Source organism: Salminus brasiliensis, chromosome 11, assembly GCF_030463535.1.
Source record: "Salminus brasiliensis chromosome 11, fSalBra1.hap2, whole genome shotgun sequence".
In the NCBI taxonomy this organism is placed as follows: domain Eukaryota; kingdom Metazoa; phylum Chordata; class Actinopteri; order Characiformes; family Bryconidae; genus Salminus; species Salminus brasiliensis.
The window spans coordinates 39,992,028-40,013,214 of record NC_132888.1 but is presented as its reverse complement, the minus strand read 5'-3'; the positions used below and the strand labels follow the sequence as shown (position 1 = coordinate 40,013,214).

General features: G+C 46.2%; 1 protein-coding gene across 1 annotated transcript in view; it reads left to right on the top strand.

Moving 5' to 3' along the window:
• ecel1 (endothelin converting enzyme-like 1) overlaps positions 1–21,187 on the top strand; it is a 41,746-nt gene that overhangs the window by 10,415 nt on the left and 10,144 nt on the right. The window contains exons 5-11 of the mRNA XM_072691428.1: positions 744–854; positions 1,241–1,333; positions 3,541–3,665; positions 12,978–13,200; positions 15,244–15,342; positions 15,908–15,982; positions 18,118–18,221. Of these exons, the coding sequence (XP_072547529.1) occupies positions 744–854; positions 1,241–1,333; positions 3,541–3,665; positions 12,978–13,200; positions 15,244–15,342; positions 15,908–15,982; positions 18,118–18,221 (830 nt within the window). The remainder of the gene's footprint in view (positions 1–743; positions 855–1,240; positions 1,334–3,540; positions 3,666–12,977; positions 13,201–15,243; positions 15,343–15,907; positions 15,983–18,117; positions 18,222–21,187) is intronic.

Below are 21,187 nucleotides of genomic sequence, written 5' to 3'. Positions count from 1 at the left end.
AATTATCTTGTTCCCACAACTTACTAAATTACGGCCACTACTTATCTCCTTCCCGCACCTTACAAAGTCATGACCATGCCTTAATTATCTTATTCCCACATCTTACTAAGCCTTACTAAGTCATGGCCACTACTTAAATAAAACTAAGTCATGGGAACAAGATAATTATGTGGGACGTCACCAGTGGGACTCCGTAGAAAGCCCAATATTGCTGTGATATTCCTGTCCATGTTGAGTGGACTGATCTCTCCACCCAATCTCAGATGTGTTACTCAGCCTTATTTTCTTACAGCTCCGTTTGCTCCACCCTCCCCCATCCATTCATTCATTGATTCAGTGATTCTTTACGTACTGTAGCTCATTCCTCTTCTCTTCCTTTTCTCCATCTGTCCATCTGTGTCGTCTGAGGGCCATCTGCCACTTTCCTCCTCCTGCTGCACCCCCCCCACCCCACCCCCGCTGTGAGCCCGTGCCCCTAATTGATCGTGTCACATCTGTGTTTGGGCACCAGCTTATGATGTCAGTGGCTCATTAATGATGTCACAGCTGTCCTTCTCGTCCCCCGCCCATAAGACCACGCCTGTGTGCCAGTGGGCCACTAGTTGACGTCACGAGGGACTGCTTTCTCCTACTAACAGTAGTTAGCTTGGCATTTCAAGAAAGTCGGCTGACTGTCAACACAGTGCCCTGTTTGCGAATAATGATGTCATGTGCATGCTGTCATCCCCTGTTGATGATGTCAGATCCTGGCAGCATACAAGGCCCTAATGGAGAGGCTGCTGAGCATGCTGGGAGCTCACAATGCCACGGTGAAATCCAGAGAGATTTTGGACCTGGAGACGAGACTGGCCAACGTGAGTATCATATCATGTCACACCGGTAAACTTGTGCAAGACAATCGTCGCCTTCTAGCATTTAACAGAGAGCTCAGGGTCAGCCATGCTACAGCGCCCCCTGGAGCAGAGAGGGTTAAGCACCCCTAGCCTTGTCCCAGGAGCATTGCTCCTCAAAGGCGTGGGTTAATAGGTAGTACTTAAAAATCAATTTTAACGTCAGTATGACGAGTTTTAGCCCTCCGTCATAACAGCCCACATTCAACCAGAGAAGGCCGTCAGTGGTGGCCAGCTGGGCAGTGCTCTAACCACTGACCCTCCAGCTTGTGGACAGGTCAGTCCAGACAGGACAGGACAGTCTTCTTGGAGGACATTTATTCATTGGCGAGTTTTCTTCTCTCCTCCAGATCACAGTTTCAGAGTTCGACGAGCAGAGAAAAGACATCAGTAGCATGTACAACCGAATCACACTCAAACAGCTCCAGCGCATGGCACCTAGCGTAAGTATCTCCACACACACACACACACACACACACACACACACATAAACCCCAAATTTATTTAGACGTGGTGCTTTAAAAGCCCGTGTGATAGATGAAGTTATAAACTCCAGTGGAGACAGAAGGTTCTGAGGTCTGCGGTGAGAGAGACAGATAGGGAGTGTGAGAGAACGAGCGATCCTCTTTAGGGCCCTCTGGGGATTGTCCTTCAGCGGCAATTGAGAAAGTCCATCCAGGCAAGGAGAGGAAGAAAGCGGGAGAGAGTGAGGGTGAGGGAGAGGGTGAGGGAGAGGGAGAGGAGAAACACCTGCTAGAAATAATAAAGCAGAGTGGAGTGGTTTGATTGGACGCGTTACTTTGTATGACTCTGAATTGAATTCACATGAAAAGAAATGAAGTTGAACTGGCGCTGAATAGAGGAGAGCTGCCTCGCACCGAACTCAACAGAAACAAGAGAGTTAGCCATCCAGTGAGTAATAGGAGGCAAGCCAGTGCCTAAAGGACTACTTCTCTGTTGCTAACTCTGCCGACATCAAAGAAAACTTAAAGGTTTTCCCGGGCGTAGGTGAATGATGGGAATTGGGAACATAAAATTGACAAATCAGATGAAACTGAGAAGAACATGAGCTTATTCGGCCCTCCCGAGGACCAAGAACCTACAGGCTCTCCCAGAATCTCCAGGTTCTGGTGTTGAGCAGTGCGTGTGCGATCATTTACCAGGAAATTTACACTTTACAATTTACAGACCATGTCAAAATAGGTCAGACGACAAACAGACGAAGGTAAAAAATAAAAGTCAGGTAATGCACGAACAAATAGACAGAGTCACAAATCCGAATAAACAGACTGCGTCAAAATAAAAGTCACTAATACAAATGAACAAATAGACCACATTAAAAGAAAAGCCACAGATTCAAACAAACAGACTGTTAAAATAATAGTCATTAATACAATCAAACAGACCATGTCCAAATAAAAATCAGGTGCTGCACGAACAAATAGGCCGTGTTAAAATATAAGTCACAAATCTGAATAAACAGACTATGTCTGTAATTCAAAGGAGAAAACCGACTACGTCAAAAAAAAGTCACTAATTAAAAACAGACCATGTCAAAATGAAAAAGTCACTAATACAAATGAATAAACAGACTGTCAAAATAAAAGCCACAGATTCAAACAAACAGACTGTTAAAGTAATAGTCACTAATATAAAATCAAACAGACCACATCAAAATAAAAGTCACTAATAAAAACAGATCAATGTAAAAATAAAAGTCTGATACTGCACAAATTCGAATAAACAGACTGTCAGAATTAAGGTCTGTATTTCAAACAAGCAAACCGACTGCGTCACTAAAACAAACACAGCAGTAACACAAAATACTTTCAATCTGAAAACTAAAATCACGGCCTCGTCTTTTTCTCTTTCGCTGATCTGAAAATGATGAACTGATTAGGGGGGGAAATAGTTTATTGCTGCTTCTTTGCACATCCTTGGTTTTAAATAGGGTGATCCAACAGGACAGTGACCCCAAACACACATTAAAGGTGGTTGTGGAGTGGATAATAAAGCACTTCCCAAAGTCCTGCCCTCAACCTTTGGTCAAATATCCCACCAGAATTCTGCCGGCGCTCGTTGCTGATAGCTACCAAGAGTGACAGGTCAGGGTGCAACTTTCTAATAATCAAATATCAAACATCTTGCCCCTGTTTGTGTAAACCTGACCTCGTTAAGTTCTCCATTGTGGGTTCTGGTGCTGAAGCGTACTTGCTGCCGAGTTAACTGTGTTTTGATGCACACCTTTTTTTTTTTTTTTTTGAGGGGGAATGACTTTCAACCTCGGGATAAAACACAAACAGGCCGAAACGGCGGTAGCCAACTTCACGCTTGATCGATCCAAATTTGCCATTTTGAAAACCCATAAACCGGCGGGTTACACTTTTTAAAAGCTTGGCAGAGATAGGAGTCCCAAATGAGTTATGAATCAATACGGCCAAAATTGAAATATGTCCCTAAGTAATTGGAAGTTTGTCATGAACTCAGGACCCCAGCGGTACAAAAAAGGGTGGTTTCCGGCCCGTATGGTACAGTACAGTATGCTCTGACATTTTGACATTTATGTACATTCTTCACCTCCTCATCCGTTATCTCTCTCGCCCGCTCTCCCTCCCTCTCTCCCTCCCTCCCTCTCTCTCTCTCGCTGCAGCTGCACTGGAAGCGTTTGCTGGACAGAATATTTCATGATAACTTCTCAGAGGAAGAGGAGATTGTGGTGCTGGCGACAGACTACATGCAGAAAGTGTCCGACATCATCAAGACCACCTCGAAGAGGTACGTGAACGGCCCATGTTTAACCCGTCCCGGCCCCTTTTCACCCATTTCCAGTTGGGCTACTAGTACAGGCCGCCACATGGGCATGTTATCTGGGTACTGTCTATTACAGGTGCTATTAGATATACTTAAAGGTTGGGTCCGCAAGTGTAGATCAATGCTTTTACAAATAAAGGTTCCTTTGAAGAACCCTTCCATAGAAGAACCACTTCAAGGCTCTTCAGACTCTTCACACATCTCTGTTGGTTCTTCTAAGCACTTGATGCACCTTCATTTCTTTTAAAGAGTGTGTGTTAGCTGCAGTCTACTAATCTTTCCGTCTGCCTGTGTGTGTGTGTGTGTGTGTTTGTGAGCGCCCATGTGGGTGGTTAAGTGGGCGTGCTGTGGGTCGATACTAATCAGCCGTGGTACAGCTGAGAGGTCATGCAACAGTGACACCCCAAATACAGCCACACACACACACACACAGTCATGCAGAGCTCCCCAGAGTCTGGCAGTCAAATGTATAACTTGACAGGTGTGCGTATATATGTGTGTGTGTGTGTGTGTATGCCTACCCTGCTGTCAGTTCTCTCTTAGGGAGTTGGGGGTTGGTAAGGGTTGGTATGGAGAAACTGGGAAGCGGGTGGTGGTGATGGTGGTGGGGGGGGGGGGTGCATCGAGTCCTCCCTGGCTGATTGTTACAGCCACTGACAGCTATCCAATACTGAGTACAATAGCAGGCATTTGCCTTTCCATGTATGTACTGGTTCGTCTGCCTGCCATTAAGCCTAATTAAATTGAGTGCAGCTCATCTGTGTCTTCTCATTCATCCGCGTTTCTCCCGCTCGCCCTCCTTCCCTCGCCCTCCTTCCCTCGCCTCCTTCCTTCTCCTTTCTTTCTCCAGAGGTACCTAAGAAAGACTTAGGTAATTTCTCCCACTGTCCGCTCTTCACACGCTCCTATAATAACACATTATAGCCCATAATATGGCCAAAATGAAACCTTCCCTCATAATCACTGTTATTATCATCACCATGGAGATGCTTGACGCTCCAGCCAATCCGCTTCCGTCCCCGCAACTCAGGAGTTCGGAAGGAGGAATGACTTCTGCGTTTATCTTTGTGTTCTTCTTTTTTCTTACACCCCACCCCACCCCCCTTCACCACCTCCCCACCTCCCCGAGTCTTGTTTTCCTCCTACTGGCATCACGGCGAGAACATCTCTGCGGGCTCCTTTCCAAGCCTTTCCGAGCGGCGCTTTTCTCTGCTGAGAACGTCTTTTCTTTTCTTTTCACCTGAAATCCCTCCCTGGTTTTGTTGGGGCTCTGTTTTCCTCCACCTACCTCGTTCTCTCCGGCGTCTGCCGTCGCAGGAATTTGGGGCCGGTGGCATCTCTTGCCGCTGACTGTGAAATAATATCAAAAGCAGGCTTTAGAGCGGCGCTAAAAGCTAAATCAGCCCGCTAACTCAGTCGAGAGACGAGCACTTAGGAATCACACACTCACACAGCCAAATCCTTCAAAGGCACGACCTTGACTTCACCGCGCCGGCGCAGGGCTATATGATTGTGACGCCCCGTGAACGATTCGTCAATACCCGCTCGCTCTGTAAAAGCCTGATATTAAAAGAAGCATCAGGCCTCTGTGTCTTGCGATCCGGCTACGGGAAACGCCGTATTGCCGTGGAAGAGATGCGATGAGTCAAGTAACTGACAAAGACGCTTCACTTTGGAGGAAGCCGGCGAAGTTCATTTGCGATAATTATCTCAAGCACTTTTAATGCGCTGGGAAATTCCTAACGGCGCATTGTCCCGTGAACCCAATTTCCAACAAGCGCTAGAAGCCTGATGAGCGCAGAGCCGAAGAGACAACTGGGATGCTGCAAGAAAGATAAACACTCGTCAAGAGGTCCCGGACAGAAATTTACAGGGAGCCCTTGGAGATGTGCCGCCGCGCTTGATAAAAGCAAAGTTAGGCTGGTTGCACAAGCTGAGATAATGCTCAGCACTCACAGAGGGTTCCTGGATCGGGCTTAAATGACTCTCTCCTTCAACATGTGCTCGCATCCACCATCCTCCATGTGCGGTCAGTCACTGGAGGATCTCCCATGTCTTTCCACTGTGTGCTACTTGCTCTACTGGCATCTCAACCGTACGACAACCCCCCCCCCAGCACCAGCCCCCCCACCCTTCAGTTCTCTATCTTGCTCTTGGAGAGTCTCTCTTTCTGAGCCTTGGTTCCTCTCAGTGGTTCTCCATCAGGCTCTTGGAGAGTCTCTCTTTCTGAGTCTTGGTTCCTTTCAGTGGTTCTCCATCAGGCTCTTGGAGAGTCTCTCTTTCTGAGCCTTGGTTCCTCTCAGTGGTTCTCCATCAGGCTCTTGGAGAGTCTCTCTTTCTGAGTCTTGGTTCCTTTCAGTGGTTCTCCATCAGGCTCTTGGAGAGTCTCTCTTTCTGAGTCTTGGTCCCTTTCAGTGGTTCTCCATCAGGCTCTTGGAGAGTCTCTCTTTCTGAGTCTTGGTTCCTCTCAGTGGTTCTCCATCAGGCTCTTGGAGAGTCTCTCTTTCTGAGTCTTGGTCCCTTTCAGTGGTTCTCCATCAGGCTCTTGGAGAGTCTCTCTTTCTGAGTCTTGGTTCCTCTCAGTGGTTCTTTATTAGGCTCTTGGAGAGTCTCTCTTTCTGAGTCTTGGTTCCTCTCAGTGGTTCTTTATTAGGCTCTTGAAGAGTCTCTCTTTCTGAGTCTTGGTTCCTTTCAGTGGTTCTCCATCAGGCTCTTGGAGAGTCTCTCTTTCTGAGTCTTGGTTCCTCTTAGTGGTTCTTTATTAGGCTCTTGGAGAGTCTCTCTTTCTGAGTCTTGGTTCCTCTCAGTGGTTCTCCATCAGGCTCTTGAAGAGTCTCTCTTTCTGAGTCTTGGTTCTTCTCAGCGGTTCTTTATCAGGCTTCATCATGCACAAGTTGCCATTGACCCTCCCCCTTCATCACTGGTCCGTTTTCGCCTGACAGGCTGTTATTTGGACAGTGAACCATTCCCAGCACAGCAGTGACCCTAACACGACTGTAGCAGGGTAGTGCTTGGTGAGCTGATATGAGTGGTCCAGGCTCAACAGCGTGGGTTACAGTTATCAACTGGAGTTAAAGGTACGTAGAGAGTGGATCTCCGTGCTCGGCCACGAAAATGTCTAACTTTTTTTGATCTGTAGATCTGATCGATATTGATATTGATATTTCTTAGAGAAGAGAGAGGAGTTCGTCGTACCTCTATTGATTCAGTGCTTTTGGAGAGTCATTCAGTCGTTTTCTTTCAGTCCTTGCTACGAACATTATCTGGTCAATAGCTTCATTTGGACTTCGGTCAGGAGTGTTTTCTTTTTCCTCTTGGTAATTGTCGCAAATTATAAAATGGGTAGGCAGTGTAATGGAGCCACGCTGTCGTGTATGTGATGTGTAGTTGAAAGCTTAGGGCCAGACGACCAATAGAGTGGTCTGCATTGGTTAAATAAAGCAGGACAGTTCAGTCTTACTAAACAGGCTAACTGCTGCTTTAGAGGTGTTAACCTCAGTGCCCTTGTCCCTCATCTGTCTCCTCTACAAAACTGACCAGTTCTCTGTCCCTATACCTGGCCAGTGGCTGATGTGCGGCCGCCGTTGCTTACAAAGCAGTGAAGATCAAACGGATCTCTGAAGAAATCCCTACCATGTATCTCCACACTGTAGCTCCATCTGTTGCTGCACGGTTTATCATCCGCCCTCCACCCCAATTCATCTTGGTCACTTTCTGACCACAGGACTGCTGTGGACCAGGTATTGCATTGAACAGATATTTAACACGGATAAGAAGCTTAAACCCATGAAGGGCTTCAGCACGGTGTGGAATATGGGGAGTCCTAGGGGTCTACAGTGTTCAAAGGACTAGATCCTTGAAGAACTTTTGGATGTTTTTGGAGAAACTCTTGTGAGAAACCGCTACAGATCTTTGCTGAAACCTTCACGAATACGTTTTTTTAGGAGAAGGTTTCTTGAAGGTTCCTCGCAAGAGTACCTCCAAAAACGTCCAGAAGTAGCCTCAAGGATTTAGTCCTTTGAAAACCTAAATGCGTGGTCACATGACATCTTAGATTCGTCATTAGGTTTCATCAGAAGGTTTTGCAGATGAGTTGGCAGCCAGTAAACACTGGAGAGTAGAGACCTCCTGATTGCCGCTGGGCGTTTCGAAAACTGGGCAACCACAAATTGTGCCTCGGCAGATGGGCTACAGTGTCTCCACCGGCAAGACGAAATCGTCGCTCGTTCATTGTTTGTTATTTATTTCTGGTGATGTTGACGATCAACCGGTGGTAAAATTGAATACGTATGCGAGTCCTAATAATCCAGCTCCTTTTTGCTGATGTTTTGATTTGTATTCCTCAGCAGTTTGGATGGAAAACGGCACACCGAGCGCGGAAGGCTGCCAGCCTTCGTTGGGAACCATTTGCCCCCACATAAGACCCGCAGCACTTTCTGTACGTCAAGTGTATCAAGTGAGCATGACAGGCTTGTCACCTTAGGCCGTGTATAAGTTGAATATGACAGGGTTGCAACATGATACCTTAGCAGTAAAAGCATGCTGATTGTAGCTTTGTGTGACGCCTGTGAAGTCCGGCGGAGCTCTTAATGGATGCCATTTTCCACACGTGGGAAGCAATACCAGCCTTTTTTCCGACCAAAGCAGATGTGTACCTGTTGGCTGAGGCGCAAAAGGGACTGGAGCAGCGGTAAAAGGTAATAATGCTAACCTTAACCAGTCTCAGATAAGAGGCTTTTGAGCCTCAGCTAGCTGAAACACGGCCTGTGCTGTGCTGTGGTGTTTTTAGACTGCTAGCTTGCTTAGCTAAGCCTAGATATCCAGCTACGAGTCCAAACCCAGCAGAACCGGCCTCTCATTTCTCTGTCCTGTTCCTCCCAACACCAGTCGCTTGGTCCACTTCGCTTCGCTTCCAGACTAAAAAGATTTTGTATGGTCAGTGCCTGTGTCAGAAATAGCAGTTAATCAGCTAGTTAAGCAAAAACAGATCCAAAACCATTCAGCTTCAGTTCTTCCCACAGCAGCAGCAGCAGCAGCTCGATCATTAGCCGCCAGACGCTCGAGTCGTTCCCGTCTAGACGTTTACAAGTGGGGTTTCAGTCAGACAGACTCTTAGCCTGCTAACTAAGCCAATACTAACCAGCTTCTCTCTCCTGATTCAGAGCAGGTCAACATTTGTAACGGTCAGACGGATGATTTACCATTTACTGAATGATTGGTTGTGTAGTGTTCACGCAGTCACCCTGTGAGCAAATGAAACGCTGGATTTGGTCATTTTTCCGGCAGGGTGACCCAGGTGTGTTCCAGGGCGGAAGACGTATAGGTGCAGGTGTTCACAGAGATAAGGACGTCAGCAAGACTGTGTGAATCTACTACAGTGACACTGCAATTTCTTGTTGGTGTGTACAGTGTGGACTCACTGAGCGTGTCCTTAGCAAGACACGTACATTACTCATTCATGCACTTATCTAATCAGCCAATCGTGTGGCAGGGGTGCACCAAAGAAACATAGGCAGGTACAGGCCAGCAGCTGTATGTCCACATCAACCATCTCAGCAATTCTAAATGAACACCACCACCTCCAACCTCGTGGAAGATGGGCTACAACAGCAGGAGACCCACGTCGGGGTCCACTTCTGTCAGCCAAGACCAGAAAGCTGAGGCTGCAGCTGCTCAGCACAGGCCTGGTCTGATGAGCCTGGAGTTCTGCTGAGGAACCTCACTGTAGCTGGTGGGGTCGGTATTTGGCACCAACAGCAGGAGGTTTCAAGAACATGGCCATGAGTTCAGTGTTCTTCAGTGCTGGTTCTTCCCAGGAACCTCCAGATTCTCCAGATTCTGATGCCCAGCCCAGTATTAGTATAATAAAGTGCTTCACTGCATACAGGACTCCTTTAGCCTCCTTTAGTCTCTCTCCCTCTCCCTCTCTCTCTCTCTCTGATGGTCCCAGAAGGTCTCTATTTGTCGGAAGCGACTTGTTTTCTAAACAAAGTGTCGATGATGGCTAATTTGCATATTCGTTAAGTATTTTGTTCGCATGCGCCAGTAGATCTCTGCAGGAAAGAATTTCAGACACGCGCTCTTGGCCACCCGCAGTCACGTATACTCTCCCTCACACACACACACACACACACATAGAGGCAGAAACAGGCGGAGGAGATAGATAGCAGTTGAGGTTGGTGTTGGCACCGCAGTGACCTAGCTCAGTAAAAAAAACACCTTCCAGAGTTTCGCCTTCTCTTCTCGTTCCTCCTTCACTTCCTCCACCATCTTTCTTTCCTTGCTGAACCGCCATCAGCACCTATACATCCACACAAACACTCTCTCACACACACACACACACACACTTACACACACACTCACTCTCTCTCTCTCTGTGGAAGAAGATCTAGAACATAGATTTAATTCATTGTGTCCACTGTTAATGGGGGGGTGGGTGTTTATGGGGACCCCAGTACACGGACATGTTGTATATATGTGTGTGTGTGTGTGTGTGTGTGTGTGTGTGAGTGTGTATGTAAGTGTGTACGTACCTCTCTTCTCTGAAAGGATTCAGTGGCTCAGGTACTCTACAGGGAGGAAGTGCTTTTCATTCATAATGAGCTTCATTCGAATACATTAGACTAATGAGCTTACTCCTAATCCCTTGCCAATGATTGGCCATTGTTTCATCGTTAGAGCACACTTCTGTAACGGTCCTTAATTTAATATCCGTTTCCTTCATTTGCCTCCGCAACCCCGCCCACACGGCAGCGCTCGGCGCTAATGGGTGGGGGACGAAAGGTGATGAAGAGTAAACAAACAAGCGGACAAAGACATGAAGGAGTAAACAAATGCTAAACAAACCCCCTCACACCTGCTAATGCTCTCTCGCACGCTCTCTCTTTGATTCTCTCGCCTTTGCTCTGTCTTGTCTCGTACACACACACCGAAAACGCTTTATTTGCACGCCAGTAAATTCGAGCATTCGAACACGTGTAGAACCTGAGACAGAGTCTGCCTGGTCTTCGTGGTCCAGCTATTTATGGGAGTGTGGGCCCCGCCCTAAATCCAACCCGTGGTGCTTAAAGGGGCTCAGTTAGCCCACCTGGAAGTTGGTGTAGAGGCCTCAGGTAAACATACTGTGGTAAAGAGATTTACCACGCTGATCCATGACGATCCTTTTATGGATAATCTAACCAAATTGTGTCCCAGGTTAGCCTTTTGAGCGATACCAGTTGATAGCAATGCATTATACCATGGAAACACGTCCGTCCATCGAAGTTGGGCAATGTCCCAACTTTCCGAATACAAAATCTGGCTTGTAGGGAACGCAGCGTTGGTATGGTGGCAACCTAGAGTGTGGTTCTGCTGTGTCTCAGGAACTGCAACGTATCAAAGAAGGCTCTTTAAGGCATTCTGACTGTTCGTTCGTTCGTTCGTTCGTTTGTTTGTTTGTTTGTTTGTTCGTTCGTTCGTTTGCATTCGGCGTGTGATGGCCTTTACCCTCTCTCTCTCTCTCTATTATAGGACTGGTTAAAAGACAATGTCGCCTCCTTCTTTTCATCCCTCCATCCATTCATCTTCACCCTCCCCCTCACTCACCCCCCCCCTACACCCTCCCGCTCTCTCGCTCTCTCTCTCTCGCTCGCAATTGAATTGTGTTCAGAAGTGCTTTGTTGGCTAGACAGGCCCATAGCGGTGCCAAACAGTGTTATGATTAAAATGCCGTCCACGTGTCAAAATCCAAACCCAAAGGGGGTGACGTCACCCTAAAGGGCTGAAGGGTGTGTGTGTGTGTGTGTGTGTGTGTGAGTGTGTGAGCACATTTTGTTTAGTATGACATTTTCCATCTGTACATTTCAGAGTAATTATTTACGGCTTAATCTTTTTAGAATGTCTAGCCGTTCATTTGGCCCTTCCTGCATCTCCGATGATTCAGGGCTTTTATTTTTAATTTTTTTTGTCTCCCGCATCTCTCTCTCTCTCTCTCTCTCTCTCTCTTGCGCGCCCCCTCGCTTTCTCTCTCTCTCGTTTCTCTAGTCTCCGGCATTAACAAGATTTATTACACATTTCTGAAACGACGTCTAAATCTCAAATATAAAGTATGATTCTCTTCCACCTCACTATCTCTCCCCCTCCGTCTTTCTCCACTCAGTTCAGATTTACTGATACGGTGCATTTTCCTACATTAACCCCTTCAAGTCTTCAAAAAGAGCTGCACTTCATCCCTACGTACATTGGAAGTGAACCCTTTGGCATGACCAGGATTTCTGCACTGATTGGATGACTACGTTATCCAAGTCACAATTATACAATAACACAATATTACTAATCTAATAACACACCAACAGTTACAACAGTACTGTTGGTTATTTATTGAAGGCTAGAAAAAGTAAGTGAACCCTTTGGCATAACCTGGATTTCTGCGCTGACTGATAATTGAATGCAGTCTGATCGTTATCTAAGTCACAATTATAGACCAGCACAATCTAAACTATTAACTATTAAGAAACCAATGTCTGTACTGTTGGTTATTTATTGAAGGCTAGAAAAAGTAAGTGACCCTTAATAACCTTTAAATCTCCTTTTAGCAGCAATCACCTCCATCAGACACTTCCTATAACTTCAGATGGGTTTCAGTTCATCAGTATTTCTAAGATGCCTCACATCCACACTCCTCTTCAGGTTATCCCCCGGCATCTTGATAAGGGTTAAGATCAGGACTCTGACTCGGCCACTAGCAGATCTTCTTTTTCAGGCGTTCTTTAGTCGATTCGCTTGTGTGCTTGAGGTTCTAGTCTCGTCGCATCACCCAAACATCTTGTCCTTTTCTTGAGGTCATGGACTTCAGCCCTTACATTTCCCCGTACATCTTTTCGATACATCTTTGAATTCATTGTTTTCTCAATAATCGCAAGGCGCCCAGACTCCGAGGCAGCAAAGCAGCCCCAAACCACGTAGCCAATTAGCTCTTGGAGAAGTCATTAACACAGAGGTTCACTTACTTTTTCTAGCCTGCATTAGTCTAGTTCTAGACATGAACAGAAATCCAGGTAATATATATATTTGCAATAGATGCCCAGATGCTTGGACACATCTGTCCACTCCCACCAAGATACTGGATGGAGCTCTAGCTGTTGACCTCTATCCGACCTTTGCCTTTCGGGCAAGGTGATTATAGGTTAGGCCCCAGTCTGTTGGGCAGTTCATTCTTATTGAGGTTACACAAGCTGTATGGGCACACATGAACCCCCCCCCCTCTCTCTCTCTCTTCCCTCCCCTCCCTTCCCTCAGGGTCCTGCACAACTACATGCTGTGGCGTATCGTGGCCGCTCTTAGCGAGCACCTGTCCACCGCCTTCAGGAGCACAATCCACGAGTTCTCCCGAGAGATCGACGGCACGGAAAGGCAGCTGGAGCTGGGCCGGCTCTGCCTCAATCAGGCCAACAAGCATTTCGGCATGGCTCTCGGGGCCCTGTTCGTCCAGCAGCACTTCTCCACTCACAGCAAAGCTAAGGCAAGGCGCAGCAAAGTTCTGCAACACGACATGACGCAAGATGACACAACACACACAGCCCTAACATCATCTCCTCCCATCTTGTCCCTCGCACGTATTGCACAAGACAACAGAGCAGGATGATGCCACACAGTGCAGTGCCACACGTGATCCGAAACCAAAAACAAAGGCACGCAGGAAACAAGCACACGCTTGGTGGCCGCTTTATTAGAAACCCTGACCATGCTGGTGTACAGCGAGAGATACCAAAACACCAACACCTTCAGAGGGCCTTCCCTCTACCCTGCCCATCGCTCAGCATGATGCTAGCCAGTGTGAACGCTGTTAGCTCATGTAACAGAACTCCCAGTTAGCGTTCTCCTCCAAACATCCAAACGTGTTGAGCTCCATAATTCATGATGTTCCTCAATCCTTTTCCTTTATATATCTCATTGATTTCTGGCCAATTACCAGTGCCTGTTCTAGCACACGTAGACTAGCACACGTCTCCTGAGAGAGCGAGGCCAGCTGTGCTCTCTCAGACTCCGGCCGCTGATGGCGAGCAGCACAACCCGCTATAAGGTATACGGTACTGCGGTATTACACACTGCTTAATAATGTTAGCATTATTAGCTTTTAGCACTGCTCCATTCTCTTCAGCAGGGTCTGTAGATCCATGGAGGTTCTTTAGAGCTTTAAAAGGTTCCTCACACTCGCCAATCTCTATTATAAACGTGCTTCTTCAGGAACACCTCTCTCTTCCTCTTCCTCTCATTTCTACCCTATTCTCCTCACACTCTTCATGCCTTCCCTCATCTCATCCTTTTCTCTCTCCCCTTTCCTCCAATCCCCTCCATTTATTTCTCCCCCCCACTAATCCCTCGCTCTCTCCCGCTCTCACTCCTAATCCCTCACCTTAATGTGATCTCATCCTCTCCTGCTCTCTCTTTCTCTTTCTCTTTCTCCCTTTCCTCTCTCCCCTTGGATGTTTACTTTTCCTCCTTACCCCTCCCACCCTCCTGTACTTCCCTCTCTCCATGCTGTTCCCCGATTCCACGAGTGATGGAAGGTTGGATGGACGGATTGACAGACAGGCTGACGGATGCGCGGATAGATGAAAGGCCGGTTCTCCGAGACCACGCCTCGCCCATATGGCTGCCGTGGCGGGGCGCCTGCCAGATTTAGCCTTCTTTCCAGAACTCGTCAGTCACCCCGTCGGCGTTGTCAAAACTGCGCTCAGCAATCTCGCCTCTTACCTTTCCGTTTGAAGCGGGACTCTCAACTTTCAGGTTGCCGCGAGCTACCCACCGTGATTCCTCGGACAAGTTGAAGCGCAAGCAAACAAAGCAAGAGATGCATTGATTTAGAGCAGCGCCTGTCAACCTTCCCACTCCGAAACTCCGAAGCTCACTCAGCTAATGAGGAACTGGACTAATGAGAAGATTGGGGTCACGTTCTGGAGTCCTAGGGAACCAGGGTGTGTCAGGGTGTCGGGTGCGTTTGGGCAGGGAATGGTTGAAAACAGGGAATTGTGGAGTCCAGTAGGTTCCCTGGTAGGAAGGTGCATCTCTGGTATGAGGGCTTGAAGACCACCGAAAAAGATGCTTGACGAAACCATCAACAGCATAGAAGCACCTGCTTGATCCATCGTCAAGTAAGCCATGTGCAAGCGTGTCGAGTAGCTGGTAGAGATTTCCCGAGCGTCCCTGTCGCAGTGACATTGAAGCGTAAGCTGCTCTATCATCAACGTCAACATCAGTGAAATGAAAGGGTAGTTACTGGAGATTTCCTCACCAGTCCCAGCCACAGTGACACCTGAGCTCAAACGGCTTAATCCTCTACACTGGCTTTCAAACGTTTGGGCTTCCCTGCTCAGAAATGTACCTTAGTCCAGGTGCTAAAGGTAAGGATGAATGAATTTTGAGGTTGAAAGAGGTCATGGTTAAAAAAAGAAAGGAGCACCATGCAAATGTTTGGCCACCCTAAGAAACCTGAGCTCTCAGCTAAATCCACAGTTGATGTAAGTTGTAGCTAATTCATTCCACACTGTGGGACTGCCCGCAGGTTCAGGAGCTGGTGGAGGACATAAAGCACGCACTAGACATCCGACTGCAGGAGCTCGACTGGATGGACGAAGTGACCAAAGAGGCTGCAAGAGCCAAGGTAACAATAAACACAGTAAACACAGCAAACACAGCATCCAAGTCACGAGACGCAGAAACTACGATAACCCCGTGTTGTGGACCAGTACGGACTAACCTGACCTCCCAATCACGGCCACTTTACTGGAAACCCCTACTTTGTAGCTTTGTAAGTTTGTGCTAGCCGTTCTGTCCTGTTTAATCCATCAACAGTGTTTATGTGTAACAACTCTAGGGTCTAAAATGTCTATAAATAGAGGGTGAGCGTGTGCCGTGAGGAGTAATTGTTACTTAGTAATAACTTGGTTGAAGTGAGATGCTTAATAGAGTGGCGCGGGACTTTCTAACTAGATATGGATTTTTTACTTAAGTATTATCCTGTAGTTTGTCAGAGAGACCTATTTTAATGACCCGGTTTGTACGGAGGAGATGTTCTTTAAGAGCTTTTCATTTTAAACGACCAAGATAATAATAAATAAGAAGAGAAACTTAAGATGTTTTTTTTCATTCTCTCTCTCTCTCTCTCTCTCTCTCTCTCTCTCTCTGTCTCTGTCTCTCATGCAAATACACCTTGCGGACATGCCCAGCTACAACATATGATGGTTATGACGGGATATCCAGACTTTCTGCTGAAGCCAGAGCTCATCGACCAGGAATATGGGGTAATTCAGACCGCTGTGGGCTCTGAACCCTGATTTGGGTGTAGTTTTTTTTAATGAGAACTCCATCTATCCAAGGCAATTCAAGAGGTTCACTGTTAGTTTTATGCCTTCCACTGGCTGCAAAATATCGCCTGAGAATAATTTTACCACCACCATTCTTAAGAGTCAGTATGGAGGTCTTATTCTACCACCCACATGCTTAACAGTTGGTATGGTGGTCTTATTCTACCACCCCCATGCTTAACAGTCAGTATGGTGGTGTTATTCTACCACCACCATGCTTAACAGTCAGTATGATGGTCTTATTCCACCACCCCCATGCTTAACAGTTGGTATGGTGGTCTTATTCTACCAACACCATGCTTAACAGTCGGTATGGAGGTCTTATTCCACCACCCCCATGCTTAACAGTTGGTATGGTGGTCTTATTCTACCAACACCATGCTTAACAGTCGGTATGGAGGTCTTATTCTACCACCCCCATGCTTAACAGTCGGTATGGTGGTGTTATTCTACCACCACCATGCTTAACAGTCGGTATGGAGGTCTTATTCTACCACCACCATGCTTAACAGTCAGTATGATGGTCTTATTCTACCACCCCCATGCTTAACAGTTGGTATGGTGGTCTTATTCTACCAACACCATGCTTAACAGTCAGTATGGAGGTTTTATTCTACCACCCCCATGCTTAACAGTCGGTATGGTGGTGTTATTCTACCAACACCATGCTTAACAGTTGGTATGGAGGTCTTATTCTACCACCACCATGCTTAACAGTCAGTATGATGGTCTTATTCTACCACCCCCATGCTTAACAGTCGGTATGGAGGTTTTATTCTACCACCCCCATGCTTAACAGTCGGTATGGTGGTGTTATTCTACCACCACCATGCTTAACAGTCGGTATGGAGGTCTTATTCTACCACCACCATGCTTAACAGTCAGTATGATGGTCTTATTCTACCACCCCCATGCTTAACAGTTGGTATGGTGGTCTTATTCTACCAACACCATGCTTAACAGTCGGTATGGTGGTCTTATTCTACCACCCCCATGCTTAACAGTTGGTATGGTGGTGTTATTCTACCACCACCATGCTTAACAGTCGGTATGGAGGTCTTATTCTACCACCACCATGCTTAACAGTCGGTATGGAGGTCTTATTCTACCACCACCATGCTTAACAGTCGGTATGGTGGTGTTATTCTACCACCACCATGCTTAACAGTCGGTATGGAGGTCTTATTCTACCACCACCATGCTTAACAGTCAGTATGATGGTCTTATTCTACCACCCCCATGCTTAACAGTTGGTATGGTGGTGTTATTCTACCACCACCATGCTTAACAGTCGGTATGGAGGTCTTATTCTACCACCACCATGCTTAACAGTCGGTATGGAGGTCTTATTCTACCACCACCATGCTTAACAGTCAGTATGATGGTCTTATTCTACCACACCCCCATGCTTAACAGTCAGTATGATGGTCTTATTCTATCACCGCCATGCTTAACAGTTGGTATGGTGGTCTTATTCTACCAACACCATGCTTAACAGTCGGTATGGTGGTCTAATGCTACCACCACCATGCTTAACAGTCGGTATGGTGGTCTTACAGCCCCAGAGCATGATGCTACCTCCGCCATGCTTAACAGATGCTCTTACAGCCCCTGAGTATAAATTTACCACCACCATGTTTACCAGTTACTTTACAGCTCTGGAGCATGATGCTACCACCTCTTTAGTCAAGCTTGAAGGTGTAATCTTGACACTGTAGACCCTGACACTGGTGTTCCAGCAGCTCCCACTTCATGGCAGGCCTGTTTCTTGATGGTCCTCTTGTGGTTTAATGCGAAATGTAGTTCATTGTAGAGAAACCTACATTATTTACTGTCCAAACCACCAGTGAATGAGTTTTCACATGAATATGGTAAAGACGTTTCTACCTTTTCTTCAGGGGCTATTTGACTGCATTAAAAAGGATATGTTTTAGACCACCACTGTGAAGAATCCTCAGTTGATCACTTCCCCGTCAAAGCTGAAAGTCTTTGTTTCCTTCTGATGTTTTTCATTATTCATATTTTAGCGTTCCCTTTACATCCAGCTCTTTGATCTCCTTTTTTTTCTGAAGTTTGATGTCAGCGAGAAGACCTACTTCAAGAACATTCTCAACAGCATCAATTACAACATCAAACTGTCTGTCAAGAAGATCCACAAGGAAGTGGACAAGACAACGTGAGTAGTCAACATAACACAAACCAACACAACCGAGCGCAGCACCTCACAAACCTGCTCAGGAACCTGCTCAGGGTAATCATACCGAACAGATAGCAGATAGCCCACCATTTAATGTCAGCATGGAAAGTCCAGCATTGGTGGTCCATTATGAAATATTATATAAAGACAAAGTCATTTTGTAATTACATCTGAAAAGTCTAGGGAAACAATTACAAATACTACTGACAAGTACTCTCCACCCAAAACTCTTTCACCCAAGCTGAAACTGCCTTTAACGGATTGCTGTAGAAAAGTGTGGGACGAGTATAACGAGCACAGAATCATTCCATTGCAGGAGAATCTCAGCTGCGAGACCTGCTATTATACTCAGGGTGATCAGTGAGCTTCAAAAAACAATAAAAAAAAATTCTCACAAAACTTGAAAGAATGTAATATGCTTGAGTTAGTCGCTTGTGACTTTTTTTTTTTAATATCTGGATGCTTTTATTCAACACGAAAGCATATCTGTTCCTTCAAACCCTGCCCTATTTTACCCAGAACACTGTTTTGAAGCTTTCCAGAGCCTCTGGAGCTACTCTGAAGACAAAAGGCAGTCCGGTCTCTTATGCCCCTTAGACAGTGTGAAGACAGCTGAGTCCTCACAGAGTCGCAGTTTATGTTGGGAACTGTTGAGCGTACTTGAGTGCGAATGGTCTGGCGCCCTGTTCAGGGGGTATCCCTTCCATGCAGCCAATGATTCTGGGTCGGCTCTGGACCCACTAAGCTTAGAAGAAGTACTTTGGTGTCCTTATTGTTGGATGCACACATTTATTTGTGTATCGCTTTCTACGAAGGATGCTGTCACAAAGCAGCTTTACAGGAACCCAGGAAAAGGACAAGAGGTCATAAAGCATATTAATACCCTCAGTGGCAAGAGAGAACCGCTTCAAAGCTGGAGGACGAAACCTTGGGAAGACCCAAGACTCAAAAAGGGGGGGCCATCCTTCTCCTCCTGATTATAAATGATTCATAAAGTTTGCTGGTATAGGAAAGGTGTGCTGATATAATCATAATATAACATAAATAATATAATCATTGCAGTGATGGCAGGAGTAATGAGAGTAATGATGGTTAATGGTGGGTATAATAATAATAGTATTAATAGTTACATTTTATGTAGTCAAAGTAAAATTTAATGTAGTCCATAGGCAAATGGCAGTAGCAGCAGCGTGGGGCAACTTCAGCAGATCTGACTGTAACAGCCAGAAGGTAACACAGACATGGGAGCACCTTAAAACACTGGAATCCATCCACTCCAACATCCACAAACCTGAGTGACCTCTTGAAAGCAGTGACACTAAAAAATTTAAGTAGTTTAAGATTTAACTAATTTAAAAAGTAGAAGAAATCAAATGAAAGCAGTTCATTTTTCTCCTCCCAGAGGCAACTTTTACTGTCTCTTGAATTGATTTTCAAGATTTACACATTAATTTTCGATATTTTTTATTCAGGCTTGACAGAATAGCTCCAACCGTACCGTATTTAAACACATAGGGACTTGCATTTCTCATTCTGAAGAAAGAAAGTAGTGAGATCTTGTCGGTGAGCTAGTCTGAAGAACGGAGCTCGGTTCCTCCAGGTCCAGTCCAGCACAGCGTGGAGGATGTGTTCAACTCCATCAGCAGCAGCAGCAGCAGCAGCAGCTCACCTGATTTACCATCATTAAGCCCTGATTTACCACCAAACCAGGTGTTGATCTGAGGAGAACTCTAAATAATACTAGACTCCATGAGAGAGGAGAACTCTGGAGATGTTCTAATGATGAACACAGTGATGGAGAACCTCCTCCACTTTCTGTAGGAGTGTTATTAGTTTACAGTCCACTTTACGTACGTATATCTGCTAGCAAAGACTCATGTTGCTTCTTCTTCATGTTGACCCCCTTTTTCATCTGGTTCCTACATTATGCCGTCTGCCTTCTGTGACTAATCAGATGCAGAGATGCGGTAGATCTGAAACAGTGGTGAACTCAGATTCGCCTGCAGAACAACAAAGGCTGGGCCAAACGTCTACAACAGCTCCTTGAAATCTGGGGCAGCACACACACTACATGGACAAAAGTATTGGGACACTCGCTCATTCATTGTTTCTTCCACTTTTGTTGGAGTAACCGTCTCTACAGTCCAGGGAAGAAGGCTTTCTACTAGATTTTGGAGGAGCAGCATCGCTGTGAGGATTTGATTGCATTCAGCAACAAGAGCGTTAGTGAGGTCAGGATGTTAGATGGATGATCACCACTGCCCAACTCATCTCATCCCCAACTCTCCCCAAAAGTACTGGATGGAGCTCCAGCACCATCATTCCAGAGAACACAGTTCTTCCACAGCTCCTCAATGCTGGGGGGTTTATATACATCCCTCTACTAACCCATGTCTAGCATTATTATTATTTATATTGGCAGTACTTCTTCGTCTGCAGGGACTAGACAAGCTGTGTGTCAGCAATGGGTGCGGCTTAAAGCAGCTGAATGCACTCATTAGAAGGGGTGTCCACAAACCTTTGGACATGTAGTGTATATACAAGCAATGGGTGGATTTTGGGTCATTGCGACCTGGGCAAAGATGTTGTAGGCAGTCCGGGCGGTTCACGCTCCTAAACCGACGCCACGCCCTTTGGTCACGCCCACCGCTTTGGTTTGCAGCTTTGGTTTTCTTTTAACTTTGCTTTGCTAAAGCAGCGCCCTCTTGTGGCAGAGTTTGGGCATTTTGTTAGAAATCTCTTCAAACACTGATTGGCTGTTGCGATATGAGCCTGCTAATTGAGTCTGATCGGTCTGATAGCTCACAGATGTTCACCCAGCTCAGATCAGTTGAGTAATATTCGGGATGTATCCAGTTTTTTTTAGTATGACAGCGTCTTTTCAGGGAATTACTGTAGCAGCTGTTTTTAAAAACATAGTAAATGAAATGTACTTTGAATTAAAC